The 26561-nt window shown below is 39.0% G+C and overlaps 1 protein-coding gene across 27 annotated transcripts in view; it reads right to left on the bottom strand.

The window, feature by feature from the left end:
• The window catches only part of tacc2 (transforming, acidic coiled-coil containing protein 2), a 74713-nt gene that overhangs the window by 32898 nt on the left and 15254 nt on the right, over positions 1-26561 (bottom strand). For 24 of the 27 annotated variants that reach the window (XM_058796079.1, XM_058796055.1, XM_058796056.1 and 21 more), the window contains 5 exons: positions 25571-25809; positions 22409-22537; positions 12791-19774; positions 12100-12423; positions 7951-8217 (listed from right to left, as the gene is read on the bottom strand). In XM_058796079.1, the coding sequence (XP_058652062.1) occupies positions 7951-8217; positions 12100-12423; positions 12791-19774; positions 22409-22512 (7679 nt within the window). In that variant the 5' untranslated portion in view covers positions 22513-22537; positions 25571-25809. The remainder of the gene's footprint in view (positions 1-7950; positions 8218-12099; positions 12424-12790; positions 19775-22408; positions 22538-25570; positions 25810-26561) is intronic. The other 3 variants (XM_058796072.1, XM_058796067.1, XM_058796077.1) reach the window with 3 other exon arrangements.

The raw sequence follows: 26561 nt of genomic DNA, 5'->3' as shown, positions 1-26561 counted from the left end.
AATATTTTATGTGTGCTAGATTTCCTGCAGCACTGAGCTTATTTAATAGTCTCAGAGGCTTTAAGGAGTGATGGGAGACAAGGAGAATAGCTACTGGTCATATGCATCACCAAACCGGACATCTCAAAGCTGATTCCCCACATGTTGATCTAGTGGATGTCTTATGGACTCATGGTGACATCACACAGTGAGAATACCGCTGGAACAAAAGGACACATGACCGCTGGATGCCCCTATGTCAGCCCTATTGTAACATGTCATGACACTGCATGAATACCAGAATGGTCCTCACAACACAATAGCAAACTCCAGATAATCTGGAAGTCACAGAAGCGGTGGTTAGCCAATAGTAGGCTACATGCCGAAATATGTATGTGCAAGTCAAACAGTTGCAAAGTTGAAAGAAAGTGCAGGTCACATGATTACAGCCTTCATAGTTAGCTTACAAATTAATGCTTAGCAGTGCGTGAAATCTCCTGCAGTCTACATGATTTCCAGTAGATCTGAATGTCAGTGCTCATGATATGGCATCAGTATTCTAAAGTGGGTAAGTGCTAGTGACACTGACGTCAGAACTGGAATATAAATATAGAGCTTTTCATTAAACGCCTGAGGAACATCACAGTGTAACGATACAGATATTGTTCACATTGGAATGCGTTTCATTTAGATATTTTGCCACTAAACTGATATGAAAAATGGAAAAGAAACAGGGAATTATGGGGTAAAAGAAAGACAAAATAGTATTAATAAATAAATAAATCCCAGAAGCCAGATTTGAATGTGTGTTTCCTGAGCACCACAGTTCAACTCAAATCGGGCTGAAGTACTACCATCTAAAAAGTTTGGGGTCGGTTTGTTTTTTGTTTTTTTAAAGAAATTAATACTTTTATTTAGCAAGGGTGCATTAAATTGCTAAAATGTCAGCTTTGCCATCACAGGAATAAATTACTTTTTAAAATATTTATTTAAAAAAAAAAAAAAAAAAAAAAAACCATTTCAGATTTTAATAATATTTTACAATTTAACAGTTTTATCATATTTCTGATCAAATGTCTAAATGCAGTCTAGATGAACATAAGCAAAATGTTTTTTTGGAAAACATTTTATAAAATCATACTGACCCCAAATTTTGTATAATGATGTTTATAAAATATTAACATTTATTATTTATATCCAGTTTTATGGTTTTTAATATATAAAATATATTAAAACATATTTACTTAAAAATACATTCAAAATATATATTAATTATATACATTAATAATGATGATGGGATAGAAGTGCATCAAGTGCATTACAGTGCTTATGCAGAGGTGAAGCCAACTCTTGACAAATGCCAAAAAAATTATGTCAAAATAAAGGCTTGTATAGGAAATTAAAATATTGGATTATGAATGCAATATTTTATAAAAGGCAATGCTAAAAGCTTCTTTCACCAGATTCCATTCTGTCATGATGAGTCTACTTGTACAGTAGATGAACTAAATGACAAATCTAATAATACAAAGCTTTTAGAGTTGAGGTTCAAACTCCCACATAAACTATGCAGGTACTGTTATATAATAATTCTCAAAAGGGGATTGCATAAGCCAAACTTTAGACGCTAAAAGCTATGTTAGTCATGGCTGAATGAGCAGCACTGTATGGTGCTACAATACTTTTACTTAAAGCACAGACCTCAAGAGCAGGTTCAAACTTTCCCATCATCCCCTGCTGTGTTGCCTAGAGCAAGAAGTTCCAGGTTTTGTTTTTTTTTTGAACAAAGGTCAGTTACAGCAGTAAAATAACCATTGTGGCCAATAGGATGAGGATTAAATACAGTAGAATACCTTAGATGTTAGAATGTGCTTATAAACAAAGACACACAATTGGTTAATACACTATTTTAAAGGAATAGTTGCAATTACCCTCATTTTGTTTTCAACTTGTATGGGTTTATTTCTTAAGTGGAACACAAAATGAGCAGAATGACTGAATTGCTCTTTTCCATACAATAAAAGTAGATAGTGACCAGGGTCTCTCAAGCTCCAAAAAAAGGTCAAAAGAGGACCATAAATGCATAATAAAACTAGTCAATATGACTTGCACACTATATTTAAAATCTACTTAAGCAATATGAAGGCTTTGTACAGACTGACTGAAATTTAAGTCATTATTTACTAAATATTTGGCCTTGATAATCAGAGCTCATCATTTACATTCATATGGAAAACAGCAGCTTAAGCACTCTACTAAATATCTTGTTCCACAGAAGAAAGAAATAATGTGTTTTTCTACTGCAAATGACGGCAGAATGTTCATTTGGGTGAATTATTCCTTTAGATTTACAGCAGACGTATCCCAGAAACCAATAAGGATATATAAACACCACTCCACCTACACAAAATGTTTGTCATGATCAATGCCATTCTGCTTTTCTGAATGTCTACAACATAAATAGCCTCTCTCTCTCTCTCTCTCTCTCTCCCCTCCCCTTTTCTCCAACACATCTCAGTGTTCTATTTCAGCAGCATCTCTCTCATTCTCTCAATGCTGCAGCATTAGCCTCCATCCCCCACAAAAACACACATCTCTCTCCTATTAAATACAGCCATTACTCCCGCGTCCAGACGTCTGCAAGCCCGCCAGACTGGAACGCACACGTCAATATGCAAAAACGCATACAGAGCCTTACTACCTCCACTCAACGGCTAATGTAAATAAACATCATGTCTGATTGTGACATCACAAAGACACAATAACAATCCCCTCCTCCTTTGAGATTGTAGTTTCTCTGACAAATACTATACTTATTACTTATTTCTCACAGCACAGGCATCGCTGAAGGAATACTCACATGCAGACTCAAACCATGTGAGCAAATCAGGTGCTTGAAAACAACAGCACCACCAACAACAACAACGACGACGACAATGAAGTCGCCAAGAACCTTCCTATCTGCTCCTCTGGTTCTTACTCACATGCTCTCGGGACGCTCCTGAGAGGGACAGGGGGGCTGTCCGTTCTCAGCGGACTCCACAGCTCCCATCCTCTGCTATATGTTCTCCACTGGCACCCGTCTCCCTCCTCCTCCCCCCAACCTGCGCCTCCTGTTCCTCCACGTCTCTCGTCCTGAGGGCCCTCGGGCTGGCGTCAGACACACGCTGCTTTGCTGCAGTAGATCTGGAGCAGATGGCATCAGGGGCATACAAGCGCCCCACACTCAGCTCTCAGCATCCCTTCCTTTCGCTCTCTCTGACTCCTTCTCCGTCTCTGTCTACACTGCATCAGGGGAAGGCTGTATCTCTCTCTGTATCCTTGACAACAATAGAACAGGACTGCTAAGCCTTATGGGTAGAGATGTGGAAGGATGCGAAGAGCAAGAGAAGAGGGAGGGAATAAGCGATGCTTCTGCTCTCTAGCCTTCAACTCGGTCTTCTCATTGGCTTGTTGTGGTGTTTGGTGAAGCGGCTGCTGGTTTTCTCCATAACCCCTCCCTCTCTAACTCTCTCACTCTCTTTCTCGCTCTCTCTCTCTCCCCCCAGGGAACGGAGTGCTTTAAAAGATGAGCAGCTTTTCCCTGTCGATTTGAAGTCTCTTGTGCCGATCAGCACAGCGAATGCAAACAATAGCCAACCCCACGTCAAGCTGAAAGACACAGGTCTCTTTTTTACACACCGAGACACAGAAACGGAGGCATGCGGTCACTCCTGTCTTTTGTTATGTAACACCTTTTATAGTTTCTCTGTGTTTTTATTATTCTTTTATTGCCCTAATATCACACCACCAACTCTCCACTGTGAAAGTGGAGTGACATTTCAGGTTTCTCACATTACAGAAACTTAACTGGATCAGAAACTTAACCCTAATGGTCTGTTTGGGGTCTGAGAGACCCTAGGGCATTTTGTCTCTTGAAAAATATACTCTACAAAATGAAGAAGAAAATGAAAATTGACATTATTTACTCACCCATATGCTGTTCCAAACCTTTTTGACTTTATTTCTTCTGCAGAACATAAAAGAAGATATTTTGAAGAACGTTGGGTCCAAACATCATCGGAACCCACTGACTTTTATTGTATTGCTCACAAATCAATGAGATTTCTCAAGATATCTTCTTGTTCCACAGAAGAAAGAAATTCATACAAGTTTGGAACAACATGATGTTGAGTAAATGCTAAAAGAATTTTCATTTTTGGGTAAACTATCCCTTTAATACAATTTGTCATGATTTTTAATCATCTAATGAAAAACTGATTACAGTATACACAATTTCAGCTTGATAATATGCATCAAACATGAATAATGTTACATTACTTCTGTACATAATTAAAAATGCAACAAATTTTTACATGCTAAGATTCTTTGATTCTAGAAAGTGCATTTCTACATAGTGAGGGATAAAGCTTTAAAAATGTCTGTCAAATGGGTTTTGATGGGGTCAGAGGAACATATTAAAATAAATGCCCATCATGAAATCAACAGCAACATCCAAACAAATCTACTAATAAAGTTTGAATAAAATAATTGCATGTACATCAGACTTGAGGACTCTCTGATTTACAACTGCTGTTCTTTCATAGGTTTCAGATCTATCGGTTTGCTCAGGTCAAACTCATGATATATCAACCCCCCGAAAACAAAAAGACATAATGGCAGAAAGCAGCCATCAGTCCCAATGTCCTCAAATGACAGATATATTCAAAATCGCAATGAATATGTTATGAAAGGGTCTGTAGGTATGATCTCGAAAAATGAAAATGAGAATGAGAATGAAAACGAGACAACTCAAAGAAAAGAGATTACGAGCCTGAAGGGGAGCAGTAGCGATTCACACAGGTCGAGCTAATCCATATTGATTTACAGCATTAGACAGCAGCAGTTGTGGGAAATTGGGACATTGGTGGGGGCATCTGAAACATGAGGATTATAAAGCTATTGTTCACTCATGAGAAAGCAGAACAAAGAACTTTTCGCACAGATCTGCCTATTCACTTACAGTATAGAGCCTGAGGACTGTACACAGTGTAGGGAAAGTCTTCATGCCCCAAAGTTAACTGAAGCTTTGTTGTGTTCCTGTGTTTGTATATGACATGGATATGAACCACTAAAGAAACAGAGATTAGCTAAATTAAAATGAACCTGAAACACTGAGCAACAGGCCTTTTCACAAAAAAAGGAAAAATGGGCAGTGACTCTTCAAGAAAAAAAAAAAAAAATGAAGAAATTATTGACTGCACAAAAAAAAAACATTATAAAATACAAGATAAAATATTTCATAAAGCATTAATTTTTTTAACAGCAACACTATCCAGCAAACAACAGCAGTGGATAAGGTTTCAGAGAGATGGAATGTGGCTCCTTAATGCTCATTGAATTTTCATTGAGCTTCAGTGGCGTGGTGTGAATGTGAGGGAGTAGTGGTGAAAACTCCAACAAGCCTCAGATGAACTGCTTCGTTATCTGAGAATTTGTTGACTAATGGTCCAAAAAGAAGGTGGCAGTTAATAACTAATTACAAGTCAAACAAAGTGTAGTAAAAAAAAAAAAATCAAGACATGCATTTTTTTTTAATGTAGGCTACCATTTCTTCTACAAGTCCACTGCCTGCCATTACCAAAACTTTTTGAAAATAAAAATAAAAAGCAGAAAGCAAAAACATGCACCAGTACACAAAGGGTGATAATACTGTAGCTTGAGGGTGTTCACACAAATGAGATTCAATGGCATGTTCAAGGCTCTAGTCTAGGCTATAGTCAAGGTCACTGGTTCTGTAGCCAACTATCCTAATGCTGGAGACCGCTAATCTGTTCAAACCTCTCATCATATTATGACTTCCCTTCTCTCAGCTCAGCGATTTAAGGACACATGCTTTATTACTTCTAGAAAATTCAGTGCCAGCAGAGGCACTCAGTGTTCTACAGCATCTATATGCAGCTTTTGTTTTCTTCTCAAGAGAAGCCAGGGGCTACTTTTCTCTCACTCTGATTTTTAAAAGCAAAAGTGATGAAAAAAACAGCCGTCCATGATAAATTATAGCAACAGTAAAAGGGGTTTTTAAAGACCTGTCACCAATTTAATGGCTGTCTGTGTCAGACAGCTGGAAGACATGTGACAACTCATTATTTTACAATGAAAGACTTTTACAACAATGCTGTCACATGCAGAGCGAGAGTGTATACTGACAACTTCATCCTATGCTCAGATGCAGGAAATTGAAAATTAAATTTTCAAGTGGTGCAGCCACTGAAAGATATTGCAAAGGCAGTTTTTTTTTTTTTAAAGATTCATAACATGGGCTTTTAGTATCTAAGTTGAACTAACAAGTCAAACATGGAATATGAGTAAAGAGAGCATATTTAGTTATTTCTTTTTGGTCTGGGAACCATATTCATATTTGCAATGAATTATGAATCAATCAGTTGTTTTTTTATTCATTCGCTAATGAATAAGTAAAGTTAAAAGACCATAAAACCCTTCAGTTTGCCACCAATAGAGCTACATTTTGCCAAGACAAAAGTGTAAATGTTTACCTGAACATGTCCTAAAAACTGAACTGTACTGTGTTCAAACACTGGCAACTTATACATACAGTAGTGAATACAAAATCATACATTCCAAAGAGAAAGAAAGAGAAAAAAATGTGAGAGTGTGAGAGAAATGATAAAGACGGAATGCCCTTGGTAGTTGTTTGCAGAGGGGACAGGCTTCATTCCCCTAATGGATGTTTTATGTTGAGATGCATGAAGCTGGTGCCCCAGGTCATCAGTTTATATTTGGCTGGATGGTGGTGCACTTCTGAAATAAATCTTATTATGCAAATGCTGTGTTTTACATGTGAGATTTTAGGATTAGTTTCTTGCATCTGCATTTTGCATCCCTTTATGGGTGAATACAAAGGTGTACTTCTGAGGGTATATAGCGTATATGCACCAGCTACAAACTAAAGGTACAATTTTTCCTGACAGTGTAGATCAGTTTTTAGGCTGTATGCCTGTTTTGATGCGTGTTTACAAGCTGTGTGCTGCAGTGGGCAGCAGAGTTCAGTTCCAACGCTGAAAGAAACACATACACACTTTCTCGCCCTCTGCTGTCTGATAGAAGAAATGCAAGCTGAGCTCATCGCCTGACAACGTGGCTGAGTCATCCTGCTCTCTATCCACACACTGCAAACCTCTGATTGATGTAAAAACCTTTACAACAATGTGCACAAATGGAAATGAGTCACCAGCAACATAGAGAAGTGACTTCAACCACTAAAATCACCTTGAAACAGTGAGTTAAAATGAAAAATATCTAAAAAATGGAATTTAGGCCTGAGAAAAGGTCTAGAAACATTTGCTCACACATGACACTTGGTTTGACATTTTGTTGTATAACAAGTGGATGTAATGACTTTCATACATTTTAAGCATGAATTAAAAATGTCTATATACAGTGCTGTAAAGATGCATACAAAGCCTGGTGCCAATAGTCATTATGGTAAATTAATTTCTGGGTGCTTAAATTCTTTCAGACACAGAGGAAACAGGGTGTTATGATAAGGTACTCTGTGTACAGTTCTGTACATACAGTACATAAAGTGTATGGCACAAATCCCTCAGGATCATCACTGCTATTATTATTTTCAGCAGCAGTCAACAAAACAAAACAGTCAGATTGATTTAATTATATCTAATCAGTATTCATGAATTCTCACCAGTTTCATAGTTAAAAAGAAACTAGATGGATGAAGAGCATTTGAAAGCAGCCTTGTGATGTGAACTGTACTGCCCACGCAGGGAGGGCATATGAGTGGCAAAATCATCCAAGGTTCTTAAAATAACCACAAAGCAAAAATAATACAAACTAAATTTGAGCGTACAGTACATCTCTACACTTGTGGCATCCTCACAATCTTCTAAAGAAGACAAAACTGTACACTGTTAAACAATCAGTTAGCACACTCAGCAAATGATCATATCCTACCTTGCTGAAGGCTCAGAGTGCTGGAGCTGTTGGATTTGAGGAGGCACAGGGGCAGCAGGGGGAGCCTCTGGTAGACCAGAAGGAGTAGGAGGAAGGGTCTGAGGCTCAGGGGGAGCCCTGTCCGGAGGGGTAGGGGGCGGTGTGGGGAACTCAACTGTGTCCTGGAGCAGGTGGGCAGGGAGGGCAGGAGCAGTGTCGTGCTGTGGTAGGGGTGATAAGGGAGAGGGGACAGGCTCACTGCTCTCAGCAGCTTCTACCAGAGGAGACCTGCACAACACCACAAATACACAGGCAAACACACAGGGAATGGTGAGGAGAGATGCACTATTGCCTATGAAATCGTTCATATAAGAACCATTATCATAGTTCACAACAGAAATAAGGTTTTTTGCTATCTCAGATTTCAGACATCAACTAAGCAAGATATTTATTCCATTTATTTATTTATTATTATTATTATTATTATTATTAATCGACAATTCTCACAACTAAGCAAAATAAATACATAGACTGCCATTCAAAAGTTTGGATTTTTTTAAATAAATTAATTTTCATAATATTTCATAATAATACTTTTTACTGTATTTTATTTTTAACATACTCAAATAAATACAATAATAATGAGCACAAGAGTCTTTTTTTAAAAACAAAACAAAAAAAAACAAATTAAAAAAATTACCAATCCTAAACTTTTTAATGGTAGTGGATTCATATTTGCTATGAATTATAAATCAATCAGTTGTTCTTTTTTATTTGTTCGCTAATGAACCACATAAAACTTACAACTTTAATCAGTACCTATCAAATTTCTCATACAATAATAAATCACAATGATATACTTATAATTCCTACCATCCCTACTCCACTCTCAGCAGGGAAAAAAATGGCAATAGCTGAGCAGCATCAGACAAAACCTAATCCAACAGGCAGAACAGAAGACAGCCCTTCAGCTGCTCCTGTCAAGGGGTGTGCCTCATATCACATACTAAAAATACAACTCACTCCACCACACAGCCTAAACAACTGTACATAGCACTGCTCTATCTCATAAGAAACAGTTGTAGACAGTCGCAGAATTGCCCTCTAATCAGGTCTATGCACACATCAAAGTATTGCGATACTCTCCTTCCTTCACTTTAGCCGGATAGTGGGAGATTGCATGTTAGACATAACCACAAACCACAACTTTAATGAACACAACAAGGTTTCTAATGCACCAGAGTTAATGGGAAGAGCACAAACACAAAATCTAATCTCCCAGGAGCAGCTGTGTCCATAGGAATGAGTCCAGACATGGTTTTTAATAGCAAACAGACTGCACTAAATAAAGGCAGCAGTGGGGAGCTGGAGTGTTAGCAGTCATAAAAATAACGACGTCACTACTGTTAGCACACCCGCCGTACAGCTTTTTCACAGTCCTAATCTGACTGACAGCAATATTTAAGGCATAATTAGATAAGTACAGTGTGGTCAGCTTTGAGCTAAGAGGGGCTGCGTCATACTGTTATCTTTATAATAAATGCAATTATTAAGGCCTATTGTCTCGTTTTATAATGTAAAATTGAAAACAATTTTGAGTAAGAGTCCCTTTTCAAAGCGTCACTAACATAATTGTGTTCCATTAACACAAAATAATTGCAATGGCTAATAATTGTTGCCATGGTAACTGTTGCTTAGCTCTTGTCATGCATCACAAGGTTTCCAAACCACCTCTCTCTCTCTCTCTCTCTCTCACACACACACACACCCACATCCACACAGGAGCCATTGCATCCACACAGTTTCATTTGTTCATAAAATCACACGTAGATTTATAAAGCAGACTGAAATGAAAAACAAATGTGGAATAAGCTAGCTAAATGACATGGAATAGTTTGGAAATGACATATTCATCTGCCCTACATAAAATGTGTGAAAGTTGAGAACACAGAAGCCTGTTGTATGTGACCTATTTAGTAACTGTGGTAGGCACTATAAAAATTAGCACGAGCTCTCAAATTTAACATTGCTGTGTTTTCATCCAGCTGTTGTGGGTGAGGCGCTAACAGCAAGAATTTATAAGTAAATTTGCAACTTCCTAAATAACCACAGAAAATAAACATATTCTCTAGTTTCCACTGAAGGGTAAACTAAGGCATTTTATAAGCTTTTATTAAAATCTGCACAGTTATCTTAACAAGATAATATTAGCTTGTACATGTGGAAAGTTGGTAGCTAGCCTAAAACATCTGACTAAAACCATCAGACTATCGTTTTGCACTGTATTTCATTTATATACACAAAGCCTCAAAAGCCACATAGTTCAAAACACCATCTCCAAAATAAAATAAAGTAAATTCACATGCCACAAACTATATGTAATCACAGGATTTTATGGGTTCATGTCTAAAAGCGGGTTTAGTACAGCAACACAAGCTGTCTACAGAGGTGTTTATCGCACATTACCAAGAGCAAAGGTATCTTAACTGCACCCATAAAGTCCTGTGTAATCTACTTCATTCCTTACAATAACGGAATTTAACCTTCTGTCAACACAGAGCAAATCATTATCATCAGGTGTCTGACACTGTCAAAACAAACAGAGTGAGCAAGCTAGCAAATTTGAAAGAATGAGAGACAGACTTCACAACACACTTCCTTCTTCCCTCCCTGTCTTCCTAGTGTCCCTCCCCCCATCTATCCAGTGAGATCATCACAAACCATCTGTAATTAACATCTCTCCAAATATCCACAAGGCTGTATTCTCCAGCAGTTCACACTTTTAGCAAAATTCGAAAGAGAAAAAAAATGTAATTTTAAACAGCAAAGGAGGTATAGTAGAACTCACCCGAGATCAGTACCCAGAGCATAGTGTGTGACTATTCTTTTAGGCAAGCCACTCAAAATTCCTCAGGCAGCCACTTCACACTACCTCTCTCTTTTATTTCTCCATATCTCTCTCTTTCTCGCTTGACTGCATCTGTGTATCTACACACACAGAGTAATATTCTCAACTGGAGCGGCCCTGAACTATGGCTTTTGTTCCACACTGACAGACCTCTTGGTATGACCTCATGTGAGGGCGTTGGTGCAAATAGCAAACACATATGCATGCTTAAGCAAGACACGTGCACACACACACACACACACACACACACACACACACACACACACATACTGACAGATACATGCAAAATTCCTTTAGTCCACATCTGTGGCAAGCAACAAAGAGTGGGCCGTTCAGGGATACTGGGACAAATGCACACAGTCAATGTTTCTCTCTTTTTTCCCCTCATTCTCGCTCCCTATCACTTTATCCACCACTCTCTCTTTCCTTTTATCTTTCTTTCTCTCTGGCTCCGGCATGTCTTTCTAAATGAAAAACCTCTGACTGACAAGCACCAAGTGCTCCACTTTCATCTGTTGTGGCTGCTGCAACAGAGCAGATATAGACTCATGAGAGGGAGCGGGGAGTAATGACAAAACGAGAGAGAATAAGAAAGTCCCCAAAAGGAAGCCAAGTGTACATTGTAATGCTCCAAAATTCAACAAAAAAGTCTTTGAACACCCATGTAGCAATTTGGTTCATTTAAGCAATGAAACGAACAAAATCCATTACCCAATACCTATTCAGCCAATCATAAGCATGATGCAATGCAGGACCCTTCTATCAATTATGTTGTTCCCTGGACCTAAACACAACTATTTTGGGATTCTGTAGTCTAAATGAAGGGGGATTTCTTTGTGGAAAGTAGGGTCACACTTTATATTAGGTGGCTTTAAATACTATGTGTTCATATCGTATTGCAAAACACTTTTGCTGCTATTGAGGTGGGATACAGGTAAGGTTAGGGACAGGTTTGGTGGTATGGGTTGGCTGGGTTAAGGTATAAGGGATGGGTCAACAGTGTAATTATAAATGTAATTACAGAAATTAATTACAGATGTAATTACATATAGGTATTTTTTAAAAATATTAGTACAAATGTAAAAACCATGTATGAACACAATAAGTGCATTGTACCAAATGATTAATTTAAATGTTAGTACACAGTAGTTAAGGCCACCTAATATAAAGTGGGACCGAAAGTAGCAGCTAACTCAATAACAAACCAAGGAAGTGGTAAATAATTTCATGAAAGTGCATAAGGAGCATTTAGGAGGTCTCACCTGCAGTCTGGTGGTTCTTCTGGCTGCTTAGTAATGGGGGTAAAACTCTCCTCGGGTGCAGGGGGGAAATTCTCCTCGGGTGCCGGGGGGAAACTCTCCTCGGGTGCCGGGGGGAAACTCTCCTCGGGTGCCGGGGGGAAACTCTCCTCGGGTGCCGGGGGGAAACTCGCCTCAGGAGCAGGAGGAAAACTTTCCTCAGGTGCCGGGGGAAAACTCTCCTCAGGTGCTGGGAGAAAACTCTCCTCAGGAGCAGGAGGAAAATATTCTTCAGTTGGGGTTTGGAATTCTAGATCAGTCTGAGGCGAAAGGAAGGTCTCAAATGGTCTAGAGAGAAAATAAACAAGAAATTTTGCTCACATTTGTTTGTCTCAATGAAAACTCCTTGCATGCAAGTGTGGCGCTCAAATATGTGAAGCCAAGTGTGTGTTTGTGCGTGGGTATGAAAGGATTCTTTCTTGCCCTAAAGGGCATGAGTTGATGTCACTGTTGAGGTCACCCTCAGGAGATAATGGGCTGTAGTACTTGTACTTGGCTCCATTTTCACTCAAAACGTCACATGAGAATAAAACATACTTTTTTGTAAATGTGCCAATGAAAAGCACTACATTTCTTTTGACATATCTGTGAGTGCAACAAAGTCAATTTCCCTCACAAGCTCTCATTTTAAAAACAAACATCAAATGAAATGTACCTGTTTTCTGTAGATCCACAGGTAGACTCATCTCTGTGCTCTGGAATGATCTGAGACATGGAGGCTGCCTCCTTCAGAGCTCTGAGCCAATCAGAACCTTCAGAGGAGTTGACTGCATCTGACTTCTCAGGTACAAAGACTGCACTGAGGACTGGGCTGTCTAAACTGCCGATAACCTGTGATACCTGCTCTGTTCTTGTGCCTGAACCCAGCAACACATCTGCAGCTTTTGACACCTTGCTGACTTCATCTTCAATAGCTTCCCTGTCATCTTTCTCTATTGTTTTTTTTATTAGAAGGGATTCTATGTCTCCAGGAGAGTTATCTGCAATGTCAGGACTTTGCTCACTGCTACTTTCAACTGTCTTAGTAGTGGCGTTTTCATGTAAGGTTTGAATAAAAGACTTAGTGGGCTGCTGACTAGACTGCTGATTGACTGCAGGAGGTGACTGGAGGGAATCCTGGGGGTCAGTCAATAAGCAGACAGAGGTCTCAGGGTATAACATTGGTACAGCCTCTTTCATTTCTGTCTGTGATCCATTAGAAACTTCTTCAATTTGCTGGTCTACATTATCGACTATTGCTTCATCAGGGGAAAATAAAGACTGCTCCTCCAACTTGCTTTGGTTTTCTTTGGAGATGCTTTCTTCGATTATAGACTGTGAAGACTTAGGTTCAGCCCCTTTGGAAATTTCTATGTGATCCTTTGCAATGGCCTTGTTCTTTTCTTCATGCGCCATCTGTTTACTTGACTTTTCTTGAATTCCTTCTCGCTGTTGTACATAATTTGAAATGGTGTCTTCTTTCATAGAACTGGTTGTGTTTTCAGTGTCCAAACAAGTTCTTACATGTTGTAACTGCTGTTCAGAACACTGTGTGTTCTGCTCCTCTGTGTTTTGTGCACCGTCTGGGAATTGCTCTGACAAATGCTTATTAAGCTGCTCCATCCTCCAGGCGGCTGTCTCAGAATGGGGAGTGGAAATAGGAGTGTTAGGTTCTAGTGCATCTGTAGGGGCCTGATCCACACTTATCTCTTTTTCCTCTTTAATACTTTTTTGGAGTACAGAAGCAGAGGATGTGGTGGTGGAGAGCTGGCAATCGGAGGACTGAAAAATGAATTCTTTCTCTTGCTGAATTTGGGAAGGTTCTGCTGTAAACATCTGTGCAACATCACTCATTGAATCAGAACGGATCTCAGTGTTTCCAGTGGTAACAGAGTCTAAACATTTCTCTTCTGTTTTTAGCCCTGCTTCATGGTGTGAGAGGGTGGGAATCACAGAGAACCCACTTGAGTGATTTACAGGAAATTCTGAGCCTTTCTTGGTGTCAGGGATTTCGTTCCACACATTCCCATGTTCATCCGCACTGACCTGTGATTTGATACAATCTGCATGTTTACTCACACTTTCCTGTGATGCTGAGATGGCAGGCTCTTTTGCCTCTGTAGCCTCTATAACCAGTTTGACTTCTAAAGTTTCAGAAGCTGACGATGCTGTTACAGACATGTTTGGAGCTGACTGAGTTTGGATTTCATTTGAATTATTTTCACCACAAACAGGAAATTTCCCACCATTTAGATCTATTGTTTGTATTGTCTTCTTTTCATTCTCTGGACATATATTGAACTCGGCAAAATCTTTGTCATAGCCCTCTGTCATGGCACTCTCTGATGTGCTGTTTAGGGATCTTGGAGCCTCTGCACTACAGTGCATCACCACCTTCTCTTGCTTTTCACTTGCCTCAGCATTTGCATGACTATTGGTCTCAGCATTTTCTAAAACGTTGCCTTTACTCACACTTAACATTTCTTCTGGGGCACTCATAAACTTCTGTTGCAGCTGGAGCTCTTGGGATTGTGAAAATGCCAAATCTGGCTGGCTCAAACACCTTGGATCTTGTGTGTGGTCTCTCTCAGGAGAAGTATTCACCAATGTAGACAGGGTGTGATCAACGACTGGAGGAGATTTGTCAGTTAGTGCCCCTCTACAACCCAGAGCCTCTTCTATAATCCCTTCAGAGGATAAACCAGGATCAGGCATAGGGCTAGACTGCAATTTTCCTCTTGGAATGGTTTCATCTAATAGTTTTTTTTCTCCTGATAGATCGAAGAGGTTTATTAATGTCTGATTTTCTCCTTGTGTTTGATCAGCTTTTTCTTTTGCAGCAGTCTCTTTCTGTTCTTGGGAGGTATTTGTACTTTTTTTGCTGTCCTTTTCTGCAATGAATTTTAAATTTTGTACCTCATTTTCTTGCACAAACTCCCTGTTTAGCTTTCCTCCCTTCACCTGACTCGATCCTTTTGATACACTTTTATTAATTTTTACATTGTCAGATACATGTTGAACAGGCTCCTCAGTCAGAAGTGTAACGACGAGATTGTCTTCCAAGTGCATCAGGAGTGAATCACATTTGATTTCATCATTAGGACTGGGTTGCATTGTCAAAGCAGGTTGAGAATTAAGCATTTCATCAGCACAGGATGTTTCACAGGAATTTGTCTCTTCTCTATTATGCTTCTGCTCCTTAATATGCATTACTACTTGTTCCTTCCTCGTTCCTTTGTTCCTCTGCTTTCCATTTTTTTGTTCATTCCCTTCTTCCTGAGAGGCACTAGTTTCATTTTTTGCATTGGATTTTTCTTTAGTTTCCTTGTTGTCCTCTCCCCCCTTCAAATGCTTGAATTCTTCAGACGTGTCTTTATTAATTACCTCATTTTCTGTAGTAGCATTTGTAGGGGCATTGCATAAATCATTATCATGTACAGAATTTAAATGTCCTTCACTCTTCTCTTTTCTAACAACCTCCAATTCTCCAACACCCTTATATCGGTCATTCTGTTTCATCTTTGCATTTACAACAATATCTGGGTTCTTTAACATTAGCGGTGAATCACCTGCCTGTACTGGTCTGTCAGTTGTAAGCAAATGGTTCCCAGATGATGCTGCAATTTCCTGTGTGGAGACACCAACAGAGTAAAGCAGATCATCTGCATTTTGAGATCTTAACATCTCTTCATTCACATCCAGTTGTTGATTAGATTTGTCTGTAATATTTATTGCAATCTCTGTGTCAGAATCACACACACAGTTCACACTGCAATCCTCCCCGGGTCCTGCTACAGCAATATCACAGTCATTAACGGACTCACAGTGACTCAGCATTGGGCCTGGAGCCTTTAGTACAATGACGGACACATCCCTGGCATCACTGTTAGTGCTTTGTGTGGTAGCTGAGGAAAGATCCCTTTGTGCTGGTACTGTAGTCTCCGCTGCAGGAAGAGAAGGGACAGTTTTGTCCCCAGCATCCGCTGCATCATTTTTCATCATTTCATTACTGAACTGTGATTCAGTCTGATAGGGCAGCATGTCGTCACACTTATCTGCTTTTGACAGAAATTGCATCTCTGAGATTGTAGTAAGCTGCTCAGTGTTGGATTTCTTGTCTGGTTGAGTGCAGTGGCACATGCTGTCTATGTATGGGGCTGCTGCTGGAGACATGGAGCTGGTTTTTACCTTTGACTCAACTTCACGTGTATATTTTTCTGGATTTGACTCATGCTCTCGACTGTCATTCACAAGATTCTCTGAATTACCTGGACATGTTAGTTCTATATCACCTGCTTCAGGCAACCCACATCCCTTTGATTCATCAGTCTCTTCATCCAGCTTTTTCTTGGTGGCAAGAAGAATTTCTGTATGTCTTTGTTCAACTCCTTCAGACACAGTCATATCAGCCTGCTCACCATCCACAGCAGGGCTGCTGTTACGACCCCCTTGTGGAGATACATCCGGTAATAAAACGCTGTTCTTCTCAGTGGATGCTGACTCATTGGTATTATTTGTAGTGGTCTGAGTAGCATTCAAATATTCTTTATTTTCTTGCTTCTCTTTACTTACTTCAATTGCTTCCAGAGTTTCATTAACCACATCTTTATCTTCAGTAATACAGGTGGTCTCACCTGCAGCTGACAGTGATGAAACAGGATTTCTCTTACTGACATCAGGATTTTCATCTGTCACTTTTCCGTCGTCTTCACAGCTACTTATATTTACATTAACATTTTCTCCAAGTTTTACAGTAGTCGCACCCTGCATTTGAGATGTACTGGTCATTTCTCTGCAGTCCTTTGACTCATTAAATGTAATTTCCACATTTTCTCTCTGCTTTCCATTTTTTTCTTTACCTTCTTCTTCAGAGGCAGTAGGTTCATTTTCTGCTCCATCCAGGTCAGTATTTCTCTGGCCAGTGGTCAGTTCTGTCTGAGGAGGAAGTGCTGGTTTACTGATGCTGAGAAAACCTTTAAAGTTGAAGCTAGCCTCTTTTACTGGATGATGTAGACTTTCAAATACCATCAATGGGGGCAGAGAAGCACATTCAGTCATTTGGCATTTCAGGGTTGTATCATTTTGGTTCTCAAAAGAGCTCTGCATACCTTTTGGAGACCCTTCCATTTTGGTACAACTTGCGGCGATATCCCTCATGTTTATTTGAAGCTTAGTTGATCGAGATGTATCTTCACTTGTAGGAGTTATTTCTTGTTTTTGTTGCTGTGTCTCTGTCTTGACGGATGTGTCACAGCTTGCGGTTCTAGTCTGTGAAGAGCACTGTACCTGTTGATCGTTGGCTTGCTCAGAGAGACATTCGTTTTCTAAAGAAGCTGCTGGTGGAAGTGATCTATCACTGCCTGGCAGGTCTGCTCCTGATGCAATTGGGCTCCGATTCAGATTAGCTTCTTCCTCTCTCTGCGCTTCTGTCTTTGTAGAGTTTATGTGGGAAAGAGGAGGGGGTGGGCTGATGGAGTCGCAGTCGTTTATTCTGTTGATGGTCAGAGGAAATGGGGCTGTGCCTGCTGTGACCGGATGGATGAGGTCACTCTGGTCTTGTGTTGCCATTGGTGATGCTGTGATGCGATGGGATGGACACGTCTCGGTCGCTGCCTCTGTCTGTGACACCCTGCCAGCATGTGCTGCGTTCTGTGCTCCGCCTTCGCTTGCCTTTTTCCCCTCCTCTTCGCTCTCTCCTTTTCTCTCCTTTGATCGGGAAGTCTCCACCTTCCAGTCACATGTTCCAAGGACGCCTGGAGAGGAATAGGTGACCAGAGCTTTGTCCTCTGTGCCGACCGTGCCTGTATCCTTGTCTCCGGCTGGGGAGAGTGCGATCTGTAGACCCCCTCCTTTCCCCTCACTCTCCGTCGAGTTGCCACAGCTCTCCTCAGTCGCCTCCTCTTTCTGAACAGGTGAGCACTTAATGTCTGGAAAAATTACTGAGGTGCATTCTTGTCCCTTTTCAGCTATAAATTCACTTAATGTTTCCTCTGAGCTCGGAGACTCATTCGCTTCCAGCACTGCCGATTCTCTCTCTGCTGCTTGTAATATTATTGCGGCACTTTGGAACGCTTCACCTCTCTTCTTCTCTCCCTCGCTTTCTATCATTTCTGGCATCATGGGTGTTATTTGTAGCAATGTGGAGGCAGTGGACTCTGCTGAAGCCCATTCAAGGGCACTCTCTTCCTCCTCCTCCTCTTCTGCACCGGCTCGGCTCAAAGCGTGCGAATTCCCCCACAGTGGTGCGAGTGCGCCAGCTCCACCGCCTAAAGGAGGTCCATTCTCCTGCTCCAGTGGATATGTCTCTAAGTCACATCTCCCTATGGGCTCATGTTCAGGGGCTGTTGTAGCTTGGCAGAAATCAATCACAACAGCAGACACATTTTTCTCATGTTTGACTTCCCCTGTTGTACAGTGGTTGTGGTGTATGGTTTCACCTTCTGATATTGATTTGCAGGGTCCATCTGTCTGATTCTGGTTATCATTTTGCTCAGGCCCCTCTGGAGAGTCCAGTAACAATGCAGGTGGAGCCTCAGCCAGGGAAAGATGAGCTTCGCGTTCTGGAGGTGGGGAGCAGATCAATTGTTTACCCTCAGGACTCAGCTGTTCTGGGAGTCCTAATTCCTGTCTTTGATGGTCAAGGCTTGATCCTACTTTTGTGTTTGTTTCTATCGGTCCACTTATCTGCTGATGTGTCCCTGACTCCACCTGTTTCTGTATGTTTGGCTGTATGCTTATTTTAGCTTCTAAATGCAACGTGTGACCAGAATGTTTAGCCGTTTGTGTGGATGGGCATGCCAGTAAATCACTAATTAACTGACTGTGTGTCTCTATTTTTATTTCATCCGAGTTCTGAATCATCTGTGCAGCTTTTTCAGAACTTCTGACTTCTTCATTCGAAGGATTTGTCTCTTGAATTATTCCTGTTTCTCTCTGGGTTGCTATAACATTTATTCCGTCTTCATCTTGTGAACTCTCACCCTCCAGGGTGTTTTTCAAAGAGCAGATGTCTTGTATTGATTGATCCTGGGTAAGTGTTTCCTTTTCCGCATCAATCTCTGATGTTGTTTGTGTACCTGTCCATATGGTATGTGTCTTTTGTTGACCAGCTATGTTCTCAGCTGTGTCTATTTTTGTCTCTATCTCTGACTTTTTTTGCTGTTCTGCCTTTGACAGCTGGCTTGCTTCTTCAGTGTGGTTTTCTGTTATATCCTCAATGTTTTTGACATCCTCAGCTCCAGCTGCACATGTATTACTTTGCTTTCTTCCTAGAAGATAATCTCTGAAGCTAAACACCCCCTCTTCACCCGCTGTGGAGTCATTTGTGTGCGCTCCTTCATTTCCATGGCAACCTTCATGAAATTCGGCAGGTTTATGTGAAGATGAACCAAAATCCTTTTCGACTTCAGCTTTCTCGGTTTGATTTTTATCATCACTTACAGAATAAAACCTGTCCAGATCACCTGCAGTCCATGTGTCTGCATGGGAGGATATGCCAAGAGCAGCCATTTCATCTTCACATTCCCTTAAAGCTTCCTGGAGTTCATAATCCATCTGGGCAGCCAAAGGACTGAGGGATGGAACATGTTGCTGAGATTCGCTAGACAAGTGGGCTTGGGCCAGTGATGCGGTCTCAGCAGAAACTTCGTCACCATCACAGCTATCAGCGTTCACCAAAAAAGATACATTAGAATAAAACTGCTCTGAGAAACAATCAGTTGTTCATTCCACACCAAGCCAAAGCACTCCACTCCACCTCATGCCAGAGACAGGATGAGAGCTCATGCATAGGCACAACTAAGCACTTTAAATGTGTAAAATTCAAAAACCACACACACACACACACTGCAAAAAATAATAATCATTATTCTTTTTTTTTTTTCAAGAATATATCTAGAATTAAGATTTTTCTTACCTCAGTGACATTTTTTATTTTAAACATATCTAACAAATTTTAGTGAATTAATTTAGCGAATTAATAAACTTTATTCAAGATATATTCAATGAAAATGAGTATTTTCATTATATTCAATTCTGCTTCTCAAGTGATTTTACTTTGTTTCAAGGATGTAATTAAATAAGAAACTAAATAATATTTTTCTTCTGTGTAAAAAAAAAAAAAAGGTTTTACTATACACAGTGCCATGATTTATTTATTTATTTATTTATTTACTTACCCATTGGGTACCACTTCATTTCCTCATTTCAAATTTATGAGTAGTATTTCAAATTTTTAAATCAAATTTTCATTGAGATTAAAATCAAGATGCTAAAATCTTTTTGTAAATTTAAAAAGGTGAAATGAGTGTTTGCCAAGTAAAAGCCTTCATAAAAGACACAGCCTGAAGTCTTATGGACTTATCACATGCTGTTTTAGAGCAAGGTTAATGCTTCAATGCTTTTAGCATCCATTACAGACCCGGTGTTACTGACTACATACATGTATGACAGAACAGCACCAGCCAAAAAAACCTGCTAAATGTTCTAACAACCTTATTACTGCAGACGATATAGAACCTGGTGAATCACTGTGACTCTGCATATCACGTTTCAAGAGCTGAAACACAGTCAGTGACTAACAACCCAATAAAGTAGCTACAGCTGATCTAATATGACAACCATGCTTCCCCCACACTGCCTGTCTCACCTTAGTGTGCTTCTTTCTGTGCCTCCAGGGGTATTAACAGAACAGAGACAGCTTAGCTAACAAATTTTTGCCTGTCATTTTAAACAAAAAATCTATCAATCACCTACACCTCAAATGGAAACAAATGAGAAAGCAGATCCTCATGGGTTTCTCTCTGATTGGACCACAGCACTCATGTGATCTGCCAACTTGCTGATATAGATGACAACAGGCTCAACCATGCAGCCTTTTTCTTTTTTCAGTAAATGATTATGACTGGAAGCTGCCACTCCCATTCAGAGGAGGCAAGAAAAACGTTTATAACCCTTCTCTGGCATAACTGGAAAGTCAGACAGCTGTACTGCAGTTTAAGTTACAGCAATTATGCTTGTATGTGCTAAAACTTACTTGAGGCCTTTTGGCATACTGTATGTCTGAATGAATTACAGAACTGCAGCCACTCCCTACTGCACTGTCAGGCAGAATTTCAATACCCACAATCCTCTGCCCTTCCCTGAGCACTTCTATTGCCCTTCTATCGAAAAACCACAATCTGAAAAGAATACATAAATATTAATAAAAACATAAATAGTATAAAAACAGCTGACTCTGACAGGATTTAGCTGTATTTAGCTGAGAGAAACTAACATGAAGTACACCCTTAAAACATGTCAAGTATGTCACGTATGAATGTAGATCTCATCTGTCTGTGTCCACACAAGTCTATGCAATTGCAACCAGATGTAATAATGTGTTGATAACTCTCTCAACAGGAAAAAAACTGAACGTACACACACTACGACCGCAAATATACACACGCCACACTCAAACATGGCTTCCTGTTAAGGAGGACGCTTCTCACGCTGTACATCGATCTAGTGTGGTAAACCATACACTTTCACCTCATGCGTGTTAAAAAGTCATGTCAGCTGCCCGATCAAAGCACAACCAAAAACAACGCAGGTTTAGTTCACAGCAAACCAACTCAACCAGCTTTAAAGCCAAACGTGTTCAACAGACCACTAACCCAGCAAGCACAAGCGTGTAATTTTTTTTCCAGTTGTGAAAAGGTTGTGAAAACATTTTGATCCTAAATATTTAACATGACAGATAATGTATTCAAGTATGTAAATAAAATGTTTATGTATTTTTTAAAAATTACATTTTGTGTTTACCATTAAAAAGCAATTAAAAAGTGAAAAAAAAAATATTTTCACTAGGGTAGGTACTGTAGATATGTTTATGTTTCTTAAGATATTTTGGCTGTATGAAGCTATGTTTGCAACTTAATTTTTTTCTCTCTCAAAGTTGCAGTTTGGTACTGATCATTTTTTATAATCCAAATACATAAAATACACATCATGATTTGTTTACACTGTTTTTCTCATTTTCCTTTTTACATCTTTGTGTGTATACTGCATAACTTAAATGCCACTAAAATTCAACATATATCGAAATGTAAAAATGTTTTGTTCTTACTGAAGGGAACTCCATTTACACAGCACACAATAAATCGCACCCAAAACACAAAATGGAGCAAGAGAGATCTCACCAAAATATATTACATATGAAAATATGAATACACTTTGGCCGAGTTACCAATGTCTGTCTCTTATGCCGTAACAGACTGGTATCTCTCTGTCTCCATTTTAATCATTCCTCTGTTACCTCTTCATGAGGCCCACTACTGGTGGACTGGCCTCCATGTAGTGCTCTAGGCCTGCCAGCAGAGGGTTGGCAGTGCCACCCAGTGCCACAGCCTCATTCTTCATTTCACCCAAGCTCCCCTGCTCACAACTATACACACACATACACAAATAAATACCCATGAATATGAGCCTCATAACATCTGGACTCATTAACAGGAAGATTCAATTACTAATCAAGCTGTAAAATAAATCTAAGAAGATGGGTTTTATCAAAATAATTTTAGAACTAACATTTTGTCCACGAACAGGCTATGGTAATGCATTATAAGATGTATTTATGTAAAAATCACAACATTCACAGATTTTGTCCTTTTATTCCTAGAACTGACACTTGTCATATGTCTTATTAGGTAGAAACCTAACACAAGAGAAAATAAGATAGGTCTCTTAAAATAAACAACTAATTTGTTTCCTTTTTAGAAAAATGTAAATTTTTATACATTAATTACCATGAAAACTAAACCCATTTAATTGCCAAATTACATTCAAAATGCAAATACAAATATATCAATAAATAAATAAATAAAACAAAAATAGAAAATAAATTAAAATAAAAATACAAAAATCTGGTGTGTGTGTGTGTGTGTGTGTGTGTGTAAAACTTGTTTTTGATATCCTTCATATTCTGTGTGCTGGTCAGTTCACAGCAGTGATAGAAATTAATCTTTTCCAATAAGTTTAAATTGATTTTTACATTTTATGGGAATTTTTACCTTTATAAAGCCTTTTTTTTTTCTAAAAGTGTGCATCATCTTTTGAGTCAAATTCTTACATTTAATCAGTCAATTAGAATAATAAGACATTTGGCTGTTACCAAACCAATGATCATATCAACAAAATTCATCTTTGGAATGCAGAGGAAACTCAGAAACTGCATCTGAAGAGGCATTCAGATGTAGGTCTATTTACATACTATTTAATTCAGCTCAGAGGGACATAAATGCATTTAACCTGCAGTTACAAATGCATGAAAAATTTTTTGTTATTTTAAACATAAAACATTGAAAACTGATATTTAGAAACTTTAAAAATGAAAAGCTACTTTAAATGTGAAATTAAAACCGCCAGTAGGTGGCAGCAAGTCAATAAGTGATTCATTGTGATTGAACCGAATCATTTAAACAGTTGATTCATTCAGGAACACACTGCTATGTTGCTCAGAGACGCAAAATAGCGCTGTGGCTGTTTGAAATTATTTTTGTTGGCGAAATAGAGCAAAAACAGGCAATATGGTGTCTAAAACGCAAGTCTCTTAATATTAACTTCTTGTTTATTTAACTGTTGCATAAAATCAGTATCACCTTTGTAACCATACTGATTTGTAGAGGTGAAAACTGGCACTCTTCGTGTGATACTGACTAACTTTCTTTCTGTGGTATTTTTATGCGTAACTGTATGGGGAGTGTGTGCGTGTCACAGAGAGAGAATGAGACAATCAATATGAATGATGCTTAGTCTTTCACAAAACATAGTTAACTTAAGGACATTATAACCAAAGAGTATAGAAGACCAAGAGACGAAACTCTGGTGCAGCTTTTTGGGGTAGCAGCCACTAGGTGGCGCTTCGGTAGCGCGGCCGCCATTTTGGAGTGAAAATTCCAACTGGACAACAGCACAGGTACAGAAATAGACCAAATAACAACGAAAGAGAAGTCAAAGTGGAATAAAAGAACGCAATGTTGGACAATCCACTGCAAAAACTATCAGTGTGACAGTAAAAATCTTGCCTTTCATCGTTTTCTCAAAGACCCTGACAGGTGATTATTCACAAAAGTGTAAAAATATTGTGTGTTTTGAAGCGGGATGTAGCGCTGTCTTATGCACCTGCTAACTTTAACTGTTTTTAGTCTAGTAGTAAACTTAAATCCTTTTAGGGACTGCAGGTCCTAGCCATAGAAACCATAATAATGATTTATATGGATATGACACTAAGTTAGAATGAGCTTATGCAATTTTACGCATTTACGATTACTATATTATTATTTACTACTTTGTGTGTGTGTGTGTGTGTGTGTGTGTGTGTGTGTGTGTGTGTGTGTGTGTGTGTGTTTTCATAAAGTTTTTTGTTTACAGTCTTCCTTTAACGGACATTAATATAAGACACTACTGCAAAAAGAGTTTACAGTCAAACTGTTATATTGTCCAACATTCCTATTTTTTCTGTCATTAATTTAATTTCATATGTTGGTATTAATTCAGTGTTTATAATGCTAAGCTAACACTTGAACTGAAAATAATTTCAACTGAAACTGAAATTTCTATATATAAATGGTAATGTCTTCAAACAAGCCTTTCATTTTATCTAGCATTACCTCCATAAAATCATGTCAAATAAAAGTCATTGGAGTGTGTCTTGGTTCTACCACCTTAACAGCTGGCAAGGTTTGCAGCTTTTTTGTAGGCCTGCCAATTGTCCATTCAGTCAAGTTTTCCATAGGAATGAGTCAGAGATTAATGGAAATTCATTCTGTGTTTATCCAGCCAAGCAAGTACAAGGAAGGATCTTCGTATAATACGTCCTGTGTTTTGCTTTGATTGTGAAACATAGTAAGACGTGACATAAACGAGTGAGCAAGTATCAGAGTCCAATCTAATCTGTGGCTTCCAGTTTCAAGACTAATATGAACTTGCGCCATTCTTTGTGTCCTCAACTGCCAGGTGAGTTCACAATTTTAAGGCACCTTTCATAGAAATTAAAGTTCTGTCATCATTTACTGACCTTCATGTTGTTTTAAACCTGTTTGAGACATTTTTCAAAATATCTGCTCTTGAAAGTCATTTACGATTGGAATGATATAAGGGTGAGTAAATGATGACAGAAAATCCCTTTTTGAATACCATACCTTTAATTACAGTAGACACATTAACCATTATCACCTTTCAATCTCTCTATTATTGTTTCCATAATGCAAAATAGTTTTTTTGTTTACCGGTATGCAAAACATAACCGAAAGGTGGAAAAATTTGCATCAGATGTGAATCAAAAAGAATTTCAAAAGAATCAGGCATCCTGTTTAAACTTGCCCCTTGCTAAGTGTCAAATGACAGGTCTACTCCTCAGCACACTTCCCTGAGGTAAATCAGTGCGTTTGTATGAGAGAGGGAAATTGTTGAGACCTACCCGAGCGAGGTTCCCCAGGTGAGATTGAGCTCAGTGCTGAGGTCGAGGTCTATGCTGGGCAGCAGATCATGAGGAAACTCTAGCTCCTCTTTATCCTCCTCTTCCTGTCTTCTCAGCTTTTCTTCCTCATCAGCAGACACCTGTGCCTCTGCTTTGACTGAATCAGTGTGGACAGATCCGTTCTCTGCAGTGGCAGACTTCTCCTTCAGTGTGCTCACCTTGTCAGTGTGTACTGCAGCCTGAGAAACACAACAAAAGTAGTTAGAGCACATGCAATCTGTTTTTAATTAGAGATCTGTAAATCACTCAGACCAGCTGCACACACCTAAAATGGCTTACTTGCCACTTTGCAAACAACTTAGTTGTCCAAAACGAGATTACTTTCCTTCAAACATACAGGGTTTGACATTTTACATCAAAGAAAACACACCCACCATGTCAATACAATTAAAATGCTGAGGTGATTTCAGACTAGGCTACACACCCTGATCATTAATCATTGTGCCATCAGCACTTTTTTTTTAGACAAATCTTTAAAGAATAAACATGTTTTCAATGAATCCACCACACCAGCTGGGTCTTAAGGATCAGTTCAGGCATGTTCATATGCCCTTTTGCACACATTGTTTATTAAACAATGTTACATATGGTTGTAAACTAAAAAGGTAATTCTAGGTTCATAGTGAATTTCCAAAGAATTGATTTACTTGTTTCATTGAAAATGAGGCTAAATGAAATGATTGTTCTGACTTTACTGGTTTTACCACTATTCTTTCCAGATGAAACAAGATAACCTCATTCAGCTGAGCTACATTAACCACAGAGAACTTTAAACACAGATTAAATGCATTCTGAAGAATTTTGTAAAAGGCCAGGCCAAACAAACACATGTAAATCCATATACATGGATTATTTACTACATATATAATGTTTAAATGCATTTCAATTCATTTATAAATTTAACTAGGTGATTCAAATGGTGAAAATAAAA

Source organism: Onychostoma macrolepis, chromosome 13 (genome assembly GCF_012432095.1).
Source record: "Onychostoma macrolepis isolate SWU-2019 chromosome 13, ASM1243209v1, whole genome shotgun sequence".
Classification (NCBI taxonomy): Eukaryota; Metazoa; Chordata; class Actinopteri; order Cypriniformes; family Cyprinidae; genus Onychostoma; species Onychostoma macrolepis.
Note: the sequence above shows the minus strand (reverse complement) of the source record. Positions and strands in the feature narration are given on the sequence as shown.